This window comes from Gymnoscopelus microlampas (genome assembly GCF_963454915.1).
Source record: "Gymnoscopelus microlampas genome assembly, chromosome: 14".
NCBI classification, from domain to species: domain Eukaryota; kingdom Metazoa; phylum Chordata; class Actinopteri; order Myctophiformes; family Myctophidae; genus Gymnoscopelus; species Gymnoscopelus microlampas.
In genome coordinates, this window is record NC_139951.1 from 47,372,261 (window position 1) to 47,385,101 (window position 12,841).

A 12,841-nucleotide genomic window follows, 5' to 3' on the forward strand; every position below is an offset into this window, starting at 1 on the left:
TACTTACTTAATCCTCTCCGTTCCCTGTGAAACATAAGGCTGTGACTATCCACAGCTTCCATCTGATTTAAAAAGCTTTGTTTGTTTGTGAATAGAGGGTTCTAGGGTCAGAGTAGGATTGGATAGGATTGTTCTGTATGTCTGTAACGTTCTGAACTTGTTCTGTTCTTTCTTGTTTTCTCATCTCTCTTCTCTTTTCTCTTTTCTCGTTTTCTGCAGGTTTCTCTCATGGCTCTTTCATTGTGTTCATAACCCTCCACCACACACGCACGCACGCACGCACGCACGCACGCACGCACGCACGCACGCAGGCACGCACGCACACACACACACACACACACACACACACACACACACACACACACACAATCGTTCATCTCTGACATGACATTACGTATGTTTTTTCTCTGTCCAGGTCAAAACACCAGACTACTATGAAAGAATTGTAAGTGTGTTTTTTGTGAAATTCACTCCATCACAACATATTAATAATGGGTTATGCTGTTCCTATTCTGTGTTCAGTATGCTCACCCCAGAAAATATATGGAATCATTTCATTGGCTTCTTTGTAAATAATGTAATAATGTTTCATATTGGAAGTTTTAAGAGCCCATATATGGAGCAAGCTATGAACATGTTTTGAGTTGTGTATAGCATTGTTGGTAAGTGCACACAATGTTTTAATAATCCATGAAGCTGAATGTATACTGCATCGCATAATGGTGTTGCTTGACGAAAATAAGATTTCTTCTTTTCGGCAAGCGAAGCGACACCGTCGTAATTCAGATTTTGTCATATAAAAAATAGATGATCAACATATTTTTGCTATTTGTCATAAGAAAGGCGGGATTAAACCCTATAGGCTTTTAATTTTGTAGTTTGTTAAGAACTACAGCAGGGTAAAAACATGGCAGGCTGCATAAGGCTGACCTTATTGTACACAGTGTATGTGTCAGCAACACAGCTGCAGCTAATCACATTAATAACGGGTGTGTTAGATTGAGGTGTGTCAATGTGGCATTGACACTGTTGACTACTGTCTATGCTTGATCATTGGCACACCCTTGGCTCTGGACCAAGGGGTTAGCATCTGGGTTGTAAATGGAGGCTATATAGGAAGTGACAGTTCACATGAATGGCTTGTAGTCTCACTGTTTCACCCCTGCTGGTTTCAGAAGCAATTAAGCTCTATTCAAGTGGATAGGTTTTTGGCTTTACTCTTTTATTTAGTTTTTATTTAGTTTTAGTCATCATAGCTTAGTTTTTATTTTGTTTTTTATTTAGTTTTCGTCATAGTTTTAGTCGACAAAATCAACACTGGTACTAATGAAAAGGCAAAGACTGAGCGCAGAGACATGGGGTTACGAGCTGGAACTATAGGCAGTGGACATAACACACCCATTATTCTTTTTAGTAGCTACAGCGGCGTTGCTTATACTAGCCTGCCATGTTTTTTAATCAGCTGTACCTTTTAAGAGTAACTGGAAAACAAACGACAAAATCGGCCTCAGGGTTTCAGTCGTTGAAGGTCATTGTTTTTGTGTCGTGTCACAGATGATCTTCACAGAGGTTAAAGGTTAAAGGTTAAAAGGTTGTGTCGTGTCTCTAACAGATGATCTTCACAGAGTCGGCCATCATGAGGCCCAGGGTGAAGTCCTCCGTGTCTATTGGAGCGTAAGCTATAGCCTCATCCTAATAGCTCACATTAAACTTCACCTGTATATCATGCTGAAGAAGTGTGTCCCACAAAATAAAGAGGTTATCTTTTGCCCGACGCTTGTTGCGTGTGTCACACAGACATTATGCAGGGCAGGTAGGCATTAATGAGATCATATATAACAGTGGTTTTCAACCTTTTTTCATATCAAGGTCCATAATTTATTTCGGCATTTGAGCCACATTTGATGAGATATAGGCTCTCAGACCCAAGACTTAGAATATTTTGTTATCGTTGGATACGATTTTACGACCATAGGAGAGATAACAGGCAAGCGTTGATCAACATAACAATTCTTTAATTAAGTAATGCAGATGTTTAACAATAATTTAACTCTTGAGAGCGTAAAATGAATGGTTTAATTTTACACTCTCAAGAGTTAAAGATCTATAAGGATCCATTTGGTTACCAACTCTCCATCATTTAGCTGGGGACCACCTGGAACCCCCTCAAGGACCACTGGTGGTCCCCGGGCCACTGGTTAAGAACCACTGATATGTAATGACATATTGTAATGACATACATAGGCTGGGTGAGCCTTGTCAGGGTTGTCTGAGGCAGTGGTTCTCAAAGGGTTTTCGTGCCAAATCAATGTATTTGGACACAGACCTCCGTCTGAAAGGATTTTGTGCAAGATTTGTGTTGTTAAAATATTTCAAAAACATTCTTTTCTCAAGACGTTTTAAACAATCTCATGATGTGATGCGACGAACCGTGAGCTTGTACTATTTTCAAACAGCCAAAGTATATAGAGTTAAAGTTATATTATCGCTAAAGTCTGAGTGTTTCGCCAATTATTTGGGGGCCCCACAAGCAATACCCTCACAGCCCCCCAGCCAGCCCCACAGGTGTACTGTCTAATGAAAACAGTTTGTGTGTGTGTGTGTGTGTGTGTGTGTGTGTGTGTGTGTGTGTGTGTGTGTGTGTGTGTGTGTGTGTGTGTGTGTGTGTGTGTGTGTAGCCTGGTGAAATACACAACAGTCTATAACAACCATGACCCCTTCCTGGCCAAGTGTCTTCCCAGCAACCCCTGGCTCACTGATGACGCCACCTACTGGGACTTAAACATGACCAAGTGAGTCTGCTGAGCGTGTGCCTTCACATAATGGTCGTAGTAACAACAGTGTTGATTTTGACAGCAAACTTTGATTTAGTTTTAGTCATATTTTAGTCATCTGAATTTGTTCTAGTTTTTGTCTAGTTTTAAAATGTATTCTGGCGGTGCCTTGATGGCGTCGTAATGTCTGATTTTACACTTGGTTGCATGCTGAAAATAGCAGATCTACCAGCTCACAGCGTGTCGCAGCGCGACACGCTGTGAGCTTGTAGATCTGCTATTGTTCTGTCCGTCACTATGTCTGTCAATATATTTAGTCTTAGTTTTAGTCATCGTAGCTTAGTTTTTATTTAGTTTTCGTCAGTGAAAGTTGTAGTTTTAGTCGACAAGATCAACACTGAAACAACAACGACAACATCAATGAGTTATGTGTGTCTCTCTGTCTGCATCTGTGTGCGTGTGCGTGTGTGTGTGTGTGTGTGTGTGTGTCAGCGTGGAACATCCAACTAAGCAGCGTGTGGAGAGGTGGACCTTCAGCTTTGGAGAGCTGCTGTCTGACTCTCGAGGACGAGACGATTTCAGACTCTTCCTGAAGAAAGAGTTCAGTGGTACGTGTTATCTCCCTTGTTAATGAAGGCATGAATTAATGTACACATATGTGCACACTACAGCAGTGGTTCTCAAAGTGGTGTCCGGGGACCCCCAGGGGTCCTTGAGGGGGTTCCAGGCGGCCGGTCCTCAGCACAATGTGTTTATATATAGCGTCAAAATCAAGTTTAACCACCATGGATATTTAACCATCGGCTTTTTGAAACTAGCAGAAATACAAGCTCACAACACATCGCACAAATTTGATTTTTGTTTTACACACACTGATAGCTCTGTGGCTCTCAAACCTATCATGTCAAGGACCCCAAAATTCATGTATTTGTCGATGGACCCCCATCTGAGAATATTTAGTGGCGGGACCCCCCCATACAAGATTTGTGGAGTTAAAACATTTAAAAGATATTACAAATTGTTCATAAAAGTTGATAGCTGATGTGTAACGTCAAAGTGGTTAAACTGATTTTACCCAATTTTGCTGGGGATCCCCTGGAACCCCCACAAGGACCCCTGGCGGTCCCCGTACCCCATTTTTAGGACCACCGTTTTAGCTTACAATCCAATGCTGGACAGACAGGACACAGCGCTGATGGCTGCCGCTGTATGTTACTGAAAGGTTTAACTTCATTATGAGTTAGTGGTATGACATGGACAGTTTTGATCGTTTTTTATCCTACTGTTTACAGACACATTGATTGTGTTATTATTATATTAATCTGATTAACTCTCCCCTCCCCTCCCCTCTCCTCTCCTCTCCTCTCCTCTCTCAGTTGAGAACCTTGCTTTCTGGGAGGGTTGTGAGGAGATCAAATGGGGGAAACTTGATACCATACTGGAGACATCCCAGGAGATCTACACGTAAGCTACAGTATTTGTCCGATAGGCTCTATTCACAGCAGCCATATTATCACTTCCTTCACAGGTGTTACCAATGATACTAATGAAGGCTCTGTTCCATTCTGGTCAAACAGAGTCAGGGTGCTGATATTGTGCATGTTGGCCCCACTGGAAACACTCTGCTACACCAGTGGGTCTACAGTTGGGGTCCAGGGACCCTCATGGGCTTCCAAATGGCCCCTTACAAGTGTGTAACTCTGAGAGTGTACACATGTTTGTACACTCTCAGAGTTATGGGGGTCGTGGAAACCACTGTGCTACACTAAATGGAACAGAGCCTTCATTAGTATCATTGGTAACACCTGTGAATGTCTTCATAATATGGCTGCTGTGAATAGAGCCTATTGAGTCCAACAGTGTCACCCTGTGGTAGTTTAGAATGACAGTGATTATTTGCTGTTGGTTTCCAAGTGTCTCTACTGTGTCTTTCAGAACTAAGGGTTCCCAGACTATTCAACTGGGGACCCCCCACCCTGACAAGCACTTGGAATTGTTGGCATTACATTTAGTTTGACGTGGTTCCACACAGAAATATTGTGAAAATAGCCGAACTGCAAGTAGATCAGTTATTTTCACAATGTTTGCCTCTTTCTTAATATTTGGCAACTTGGTCAATTTGGTATTAAAAAGGTCTTAAAAGTCCTTAAATTGACACTTTAGAAATGTGCAGATACCCTGTATACACTTATACTGTATGTTGGTCTGTTTACCGTTGAGTGAGAAAGCAACATTGTTTGATCATCTGGGGACCCCCCAAAATCATTTGGGCCCATAGTTTGGGAACCACTGTGTAAGACCCAACTTCTATTACATTTTGTTCCAGTGTTGGTGGATAAAATATCATGGATTCATATTCCATTCCATCCTTTCTTCCTAACATGCTGACTGAATGCTGACATGCATGTACAGTTCAAAATGTCACTGACTTGTGGTACAAGCAGAGAATTGTTGTTGGGACTTTGGGGCAGATTGTGCCACATAGATATAATAGAGGGAAAAAAATAGAATAGAATGACAATAATGAAAAAAATATATACAAATGAATATAAGGCTATACGTTAATCCTTAGGGCATTGGTTCTCAAAGTGGGGTCCGGGGACCCCCAGGGGTACTTGAGGGGATACCAGGGGGTCCCCAGCTAAATGATTTATAGGAACCAAATGGACCCTTATGGGTCTGTAACTCAGAGAGTGTAACGGGTCCATTTGGTTCCATTTGTACACTCTCAGAGTTAAATTAACATTGATTTTACAATATGAATTGGGGTCCCAGAGATAGAAATGCCATTAAATGGGGGTCCGTAGCCTAATGCATGTGAAACTGGGGGGGTCCTTAAATTACAAATTGATTGAGAATCACTGCTAGAGCTGTAAAAATCTTCTCTTATGGGGGTCCCTGGCATATCTTTTCAAATGGGGGTCCGCGGGCTAATAAGTGTCAATTTGGGGGTCCTTGACATGAAAAAGTTTGAAAACCACTGCCTTAGGGACTGAGACAGGCACAGTAACTTTGAATTTGCAGCGTTTTCCGTAAACCAGTCAATTCTTCTAAACATCATCCCACCCATCAAAAACAAACCCAAACTGCCATGGTTCTTGTGTCAGCATTTCCAGTGTTTTTTCCTGATCTACCCTTCCTGCTCTCAGGACATTCCTGGCCCGCGGCGCCCCCCGGTGGATCAACATAGACGGCAAGACGATGGCCATCACGGTGAATGGACTGAAGCACCCACACAGATACGCCATGGACGCAGCACAGACTCACATCTACATGTTAATGAAGAAGGTACGTCTGCTATTTTCGATACGCAACAACACCGCCAGCGGCGGCTCTAGTCTATACACATTTCTTGGGGGTGCTACGGGGGGTAGAATCTGAACCAAGCCGGACCCACTTGACGATTATAAAACCTGTCAAAACCAGAACTCTGTATGGGTCGTGGATATTATACAAGCAAGCACAGTGACTGTCTGTCTGTCTGCAACGGATAAAGTGTGAGTGGCTAAAGTTGGTGACACACATTTCAGGTAACTTAGGCAAGTAATCAACCTCCCTTGCGCCATCATTATAACATTAACAAAACTAAACACAAGCTGTAGGTTTTGCATATTAAGGTGGAATGAGATGTAAAGGCCAAAACATATATTACCTGACCCGCGCATCACTACCATGCACTAAATATCTTAGCCTGAATGTTTGCCCCAGGATAGGGACCATAGCGGTGTGGAGACTGGCATGATTCATGGTATAGCTATACCTGACATTACTGCCGACCATTTTCTTTAAAATGTTGTCATTGTGATACCAATACATAGGAACTCACAGTTCAAGCCGCAACTCAATCGATCGATTGACCATTAAGATAAACATTGCTCTGGAAATGCATGTGGCCCACCCAGATTTTCAAGTGGGCCCTGATATGATCCAGAAAAGGTTTAGAACCACTGGTTTGGATGTCACTGGACGTATCAGCAAGTGGAGATCTTCTGGCTGCTTACTTACTTACATTATTTCAGTACGGAATGGAAATCTACTCGCAGAGACTTGAAACTTGCTTCAGATAGGTAACTTAACACACTAGATATGATTGAATGCTTACATTTAGTCAAACTTAAGTTATCATTTGTGTGTTTTAATGCATTTTAAAGCAAGCTACTCAGCTATTATTAATTGGATCAGATTACTGAGTGGGGGGGGGGGGGGGAGTCAAGCTCTCAGAACAAGTTGGGTTGGCACTGTAGTAAACCAGTATGAAAGGTTGTCTTGTCAATAACAACTGTTTTCTTATGAGCCATAACAATTTTGTTCGGACATCAGATGGTAAATAATTGTAGTAAATGTGGTCATCGTAAAAAAAGTACTTCAAACCTTTGTGTGTGTGTGTGTGTGTGTGTGTGTGTGTGTGTGTGTGTGTGTGTGTGTGTGTGTGTGTGTGTGTGTGTGTGTGTGTGTGTGTGTGTGTGTGTGTGTGTGTGTGTGTGTGTGTGTGTGTGGTCTGTCATTCCAGGACTCATATAATCGTTTCATAAAGTCGCCAGCGTTTAAGGACACTATGAAGAACGCAATAACCCCTGAAGAGCACAAGTTCACGTAGGTTTCCACACCATCCATCCTATCATACTCCATTGAGCTACACCATTTATACACTGTTGAGCTAAAACGCTGTGACATAAAGCCTAGAGGTAACACCAGTGTAGCTAAAGAAATGCTTTGTTAAAAAGGTAGGTTTCTGTAAGCACTATTAAACTCTCTTTTTAGTGAGTGTCTGCCCCTGAAACTTGCGGCAAATGAGAGAGGAAATGTAGCTTGAATGTATTTATTTACTTATTTTAATCATTTCTGACAAAGTCTTGTTTCAAAATCTCTCTCTCTCTCTCTCTCTCTCTCTCTCTCTGTCTCTCTCTGAATGTGTGTCTCTCTGTCTCTGTCTCTCTCTGTCTCTGTATCTCTCTCTCTCTCTCTCTCTCTCTCTCTCTCTCTGCCCCCCCCCCCCCCCCCCCCACAGTGACATCCAGTTGGAGCAGAATGCCAGGAAGCGTCAGCCCGGCCTCAGCCCCATCATCGTGAGGCAGATGGAGGCGGAGCAGAGGGCGCGCACCGCCGTGCCGGACATCACACAGGTCATGAGCAAACTCAGCAAGAAGCCCGTCGCCCCGCCCCCCCAACCCACCGCCCCCCCGCCCAACCCGCCGGCCCCCACAAGTACTTAGTATCGCTAAAATCGATTATTTGCATCGCAGAACGATTCGATAGGATACAAAGTCAAACGATGCAATATTTTGCTGTTTGCATATCGATATAGTAGATAGTTGAAAATTTACATCGATTTTTTCGATGCAGTTACTATATCGTTACTCCTCTAGTTGTTATACCTTTCAATCTGGGCAAGCATCTGTCATTTTCTGTGTCATTTTAGTTGTTACTATGTATCGTTAGCCTGACACTCAGCCTGAATTTTCATTTAGTTTCACTCCATTATTCAGTCTGAAAGCCCTCTCAGTGCAGCCGTTTTCTGAGATGGGGGCGTGGCCAAAGTGGGACTCTTTATAGCGATTGGTTCATATACTGGATAAGCCCGATCCCGATTGGGCCGGGGCCGTTGGTTTAGATTTTTTTCAACCGAGAAAACCCCGCCTTTCTACAGTGTCACCAGACCCTGAATGCGAGGCGATTTCAGGGGCTGGAGCCAGGCTAGTATATCGTCACTGTCCGGCAGAATCCACCTTGTGTCTCCAAGTTTCCAAATGTTTTTTATAGATTAAAGCCTTTCTTCATCACACAAGAGTTTCGCACAAAAGTAGTGAAAATAGCAGATCTACAAGCGCACAACACCTCGCATTTTCACAGTTTTTTTTTAATCCTTTTTAAAATAATAAAAAAGGAACGGTTTTGGGAAATTCATGGTTTTCACCCGACAATAACATAGACTTAGAAGGTGTTTTTAGAATCGGCCTCAGGTCTTTATGGATAAATGGAAGCAGGTGTTGGATACGTATATAAGAGGCAACAGCCTTGTAAAGCTGTGTAAATAGAGATGCCGAGTCAGTATAACTTTTTTAATTAATTATAACAGAACAGAGTAACTATATTGATACACATTAGGAGTTTGGAGGGTCAGTGTCTTAATTTCTGGGAGTAATGGAGTAATGGCAGACACATTACCGTGCTAAAATAATACATCTCTTCATAGTCAAATAGGCAGATCGTTTCCAACAGTAATTTTCATATAGCATATTTTCAAACATGTTTTTTTTTGTTTTCCATGGTTTGTCACTCATGCTGTCTAGTGTTTTTTATCAGTGGTTCAAATTAATGTCCATAGTCCAGTGGTTAGTCTTTGTCATCATCTGTCATACAGTCATAGTCACTCATAAAACATGCTGTTTGCTTTGTCATCATCTGTCAATAAAGTTTTTTTTTTTAAAGCAGCTCATATCCTCCTGTATGTCTTTATATGGCCATCCTGTTCATTCATTTGTTACCAGTGGTGGAAAGTAAGTAACTAAGTACATTTACTCAAGTGCAATATATCTGAGTTTGAGTACTTTTACTTTGGTACTGTAAGTATATTTTGATGCCAATACTTTTGTACTTTTACTCAAGTACAATTTTGAATACAGGACTTTCCTCACTGTTTTCTGTTGTCATAAACAAGAAGTCAAGACACAACCATGTCCAGTCAGTGTGTTAAATGTCCATGGAAGCCTTGAAATGGAATTACATTTTGTGATCACGTGTCATACGCTGATAGACAGCTGTCTATGATTATCTACTGAAGTGAGATATTAAGTGAGAATAACATCAATTACAAAAGCTTGTGTTGGATAAGTAATAACTTGAATGTGCAGTACCTCTGCTGGCCACGAGACGGGACACTTTCCTAACATTGCATTTAGGTTCAATACCATGTTGGTGTATAAATATATGCATTAAAAGGTATGTTAGCACACATATTGAGTTTACAGTACATACTATGTGATTTAATAGTACACATGGAGTACATAATATATGATTTAATACACATAATCAGTATGTAGTATATAATATGTGATTTACTACACATATTCAGTATATAACATGTGATTTACTACACATATTCAGTATATAATATGTGATTTAATACACATATTCAGTATATAATATGTGATTTACTACACATATTCAGTATATAATATGTGATTTACTACACATATTCAGTATATAACATGTGATTTAATACACATATTCAGTATATAATATGTGATTTACTACACATATTCAGTATATAATATGTGATTTACTACACATATTCAGTATATAATATGTGATTTACTACACATATTCAGTATATAACATGTGATTTACTACACATATTCAGTATATAATATGTGATTTAATACACATATTCAGTATATAATATGTGATTTAATAGATACACATGGAGTACATAGTATATGTGATTATAGTTCATAGTACATCAGTCTTCTACGACCTTCATGCGACGCCCCTTCCTTTGACCTTTGACCTCACAGCTTTGCCGCTTCACCGCCCCCGTCCCCCACCTGTCCGTCTACGCCGGCATCACCGAGCCCCCGCCAGCCAACGCCTCGCCGCCCCTCCCCTGCTTCCTCCCCCACACCCCCGCCTGCCCCTCCCCCATCAGCGTGGCCATAGAGAGCACGCCGCCCTCCGAGGCCGAGGCCAACGGCGAGGCCAAGGTCGTCCCCGCCGCCGCGCCGCCGGCGCTGATGACGACGACGAGTGGAGCGTCCAAGTCCCGGAGCGTGGCTCTCTCGCTGGGCCGCCTGCTGAGGCGGGGCTGTGCCCCCGCCGCCGTTGTGTTCGCCGGCCTGTCGCCCAAGTGCCCCGCCCCCCCGACCGCCACCGGCGGCGGCAGCCGGGTCCAGCCAATCAGCACGGAGCAGCCCTCGCAGGTCCCGCCCAGACGCATCGCCAAGTGAGTCGGAACGCCGAAATAATCGTCATTTTGAACTTGTGTGAAATGGGACGTTTTTGCACAATGAGTACTTTTACTTTTGGTACTTTGAGTATATTTTGATGCCAATACTTTTGTACTTTTCATCAAGTACAATTTTGAATGCGGGACTTCTACTTGTAACAGAGTATATCTACATTTCAGTATTGATACTTTTACTTACATACAAATTACTTCTTCCATCACTGCCTAATTCTGTGTGTTCCAGTTTTTTCCAGATCAAAGTGGACATCCCTCCAGAGTGTAGGATCTATCCCATAGACTCAGAGGACGAGGAGGAGGACAGCAGGGTGGCCTCTCGGGGAGGAGGAGGAGGAGGAGGAGGGACCAAGGAGATCATTTGCCCGTGGGAGAGTCTGAGCCCCCAGGACGGGACAGGCTAAATGTCACAGGCAGGATTTGCACGTGTGATGTGCACAATTAGAGCGCCGCAGTCTGACATCACTGCCACTGAGTCATGGTGTTATTTTTTGTATTAGAATTCCCATATCCAGAAGTTTCTTATAGGGCATTGTGGGCATCACTTCCTGTCCATTTGATCCCTGATTCCTGATCAAATTGACAGGAAGCGATGCCCACAATGCCCTATAGGAAACTTGTGGATAGGGGAATCTTTATCCTGTCATATAAGAACTGTGTTCCAACAATAAACAAACCACTCGCGCAATTTTACTCATATGGAGTATGAGCAAAATCATGTGGGGACCCCTCTGGGGGTCCCGAACCACAGGTTGAGAATCACTGTCATAAACCAAACAGAGTCACATACCTGACAAAAAATCGCAGTTCTTATATGACGCGATCTAAGTTTTGCCTATGGAATTCCAATACAAAAAATAGTGCCATGACGAGGGGGTAGTGGGAGTGACGCCAGGACGTCGGTATACTCTATAGCAGTGGTTCTTTCGTGTCAAGGACCCCCAAATTGATATGTATTTGGCCGCGGACCCCCATCTGAAAATGTTTTGTGCCAGGGACCCCCAGAAGCAAAGTAGCCTTACAGCTTTCCCTGAGTTCCACAAGACGTTATAGTGACTGATGATCCCAATGCTTTGACTGCAGTGTCACTGTGTTAACCAAAGACTGTCACCACAGAACTATCAAACCCATGAAGGCCCCAAATCACCTTTCTCAGTCATAGTCATATAGTGGGTTGACTTATTTATTGTATTAGAACTTTCTACAAAGCAGGCAAATCAAATAAACGTAACTGCCAATCTCACACAGAGTGCCTGTTGTAAAAAAATAAATAAAGTATTGTATAATGATGGTATGTCAACATAAATGGTCCTCACCATAACTCATTCTACAAAATAAAACACAATAACCCCCCCCAACACCCACACACACACGCACACACACACACACACGCACACACACCTTTAGGTAGACCCTCCAGAAAAACGTGGGCAAAAATCCCTGATTATGCGGGCTAAAAATCTTGATTATTTTTTTGCAATTTAATGCAGTGAAATTGCGGGAAGTTGTGAAATATGCGGCAATATGCGATGTGAAAAGCTGCGAAATATGCGGAAATATGCGATGCAAAGCACATATTATGCACTGCGATGCGCATATTATGCGATGCGCATATTATGCGATGCATATATTATGCGATGCAGCCTTTTTTTTTTAAACGTACACCCGCATAATTATGCGCCATTTTGCTGATTATGCGGTAAATTCTGCAATCGCAAAATCGCATTTTTCTGGAGGCTCTATTTAGGCATTCTCTGTGGACCACAGTGGAGACAAGTCCCCAACACTTCTTCTGTGTTATACTTTTATCTTTAATGTCTGACTGTACCTCGTGCTGTGTTTACATTTCGGACTAACAAAGTATTCAATCAATCAATCAATCAAAAAGATTCATCCATGGACAGAAATATGAAATGTGTTAATGTAAATGATGTTCCGTTTTATGACGTCAGGAGCAGTGTAAAGTGCTGTCCTCGTGCTGCTAACTAGAACTAGACATCTCTTCTACACCCCAGTGTGTGTAACAGCTACAGAGCTTAGAGCAGCGCTTCCCAACCTTTTGGTGGATCAGGGCCCACTTAAAAACCTCAAACGGGCGTTCACGATATTA

The 12,841-nt window shown here is 42.4% G+C and overlaps 1 protein-coding gene across 1 annotated transcript in view; it reads left to right on the top strand.

Annotated features, from left to right (window-relative positions):
• Nucleotides 1-11,135, top strand: part of LOC311059713 (regulator of G-protein signaling 9-like) — a gene marked incomplete at both ends in the record, with an annotated part of 23,603 nt that extends 12,468 nt beyond the window's left edge. The window contains 10 exons of the mRNA XM_084077741.1: nucleotides 416-445; nucleotides 1,613-1,674; nucleotides 2,679-2,792; nucleotides 3,267-3,382; nucleotides 4,151-4,238; nucleotides 5,924-6,062; nucleotides 7,285-7,367; nucleotides 7,783-7,897; nucleotides 10,289-10,713; nucleotides 10,961-11,135. Of these exons, the coding sequence (XP_083933867.1) occupies nucleotides 416-445; nucleotides 1,613-1,674; nucleotides 2,679-2,792; nucleotides 3,267-3,382; nucleotides 4,151-4,238; nucleotides 5,924-6,062; nucleotides 7,285-7,367; nucleotides 7,783-7,897; nucleotides 10,289-10,713; nucleotides 10,961-11,135 (1,347 nt within the window). The remainder of the gene's footprint in view (nucleotides 1-415; nucleotides 446-1,612; nucleotides 1,675-2,678; nucleotides 2,793-3,266; nucleotides 3,383-4,150; nucleotides 4,239-5,923; nucleotides 6,063-7,284; nucleotides 7,368-7,782; nucleotides 7,898-10,288; nucleotides 10,714-10,960) is intronic.
• Nucleotides 11,136-12,841: the final 1,706 nt, after the last annotated feature.